Source organism: Plasmodium inui (assembly GCF_000524495.1).
Source record: "Plasmodium inui San Antonio 1 unplaced genomic scaffold supercont1.184, whole genome shotgun sequence".
Taxonomy (NCBI): domain Eukaryota; phylum Apicomplexa; class Aconoidasida; order Haemosporida; family Plasmodiidae; genus Plasmodium; species Plasmodium inui.
In genome coordinates this window covers 1-591 of record NW_008482018.1, presented here as the reverse complement: position 1 = coordinate 591, position 591 = coordinate 1, and the positions used below count along the sequence as shown (strand labels likewise).

General features: G+C 42.0%; 1 protein-coding gene across 1 annotated transcript in view; it reads left to right on the top strand.

The window, feature by feature from the left end:
- Positions 1-410, top strand: part of C922_05790 (hypothetical protein) — a gene marked incomplete at both ends in the record, with an annotated part of 4821 nt that extends 4411 nt beyond the window's left edge. Inside the window, one exon of the mRNA XM_008821361.1 lies at positions 130-410. Coding sequence (XP_008819583.1) covers positions 130-410 — 281 coding nt within the window. The remainder of the gene's footprint in view (positions 1-129) is intronic.
- Positions 411-591: the final 181 nt, after the last annotated feature.

Sequence of the window (591 nt, the reverse complement as noted above, 5' to 3'; positions counted from 1 at the left end):
TCACCCACCTTAGAAATGGAAAGGACATCGATATAAAGCAGAAGCACCAGTCCCTGTGAAAATTGCATTCCTTGGAAAAAGATGAAGTTCTCATCAGAAAAGGAATACTACCTGGAGTTGCCTGCACAGTCAGACAGAGTGCAGTAACGACACGGAAGAATTCGGGAGGCGATAATTCTTTGAAATCACATTACGGCTTGTCTAAGAAGAAATTATCACGGAAACATAGGTGTTTGAGCTCAGTTGAAGCTGACACTAGAGAAACAGGGTCGGAAAGAAGTCATTCCTTGAGCATAATTGATCCAATTCCCGAGGAACAACTGTTCGAAGAAAACAATTCCTTGAGAACAGTCGGAACAATCACGAAAAAGGAGATCTCAGCAAAGGTTAATAATACAACCCAAATTCAGGTAGTTGACAGGAAGGAAACAATGGCAAGAGACGATTCCTTGAGTACAACTTCTTGCGATACTACGGAGACAGTGTTAGTGGAGAGTGCCTCACCATCCAAAGTTGGCGTAGCTATTACAGACAGAACATCAGCAGGGGATGATTCTTCTAGCGCAGATGATTATAACAGTTTATATTCTT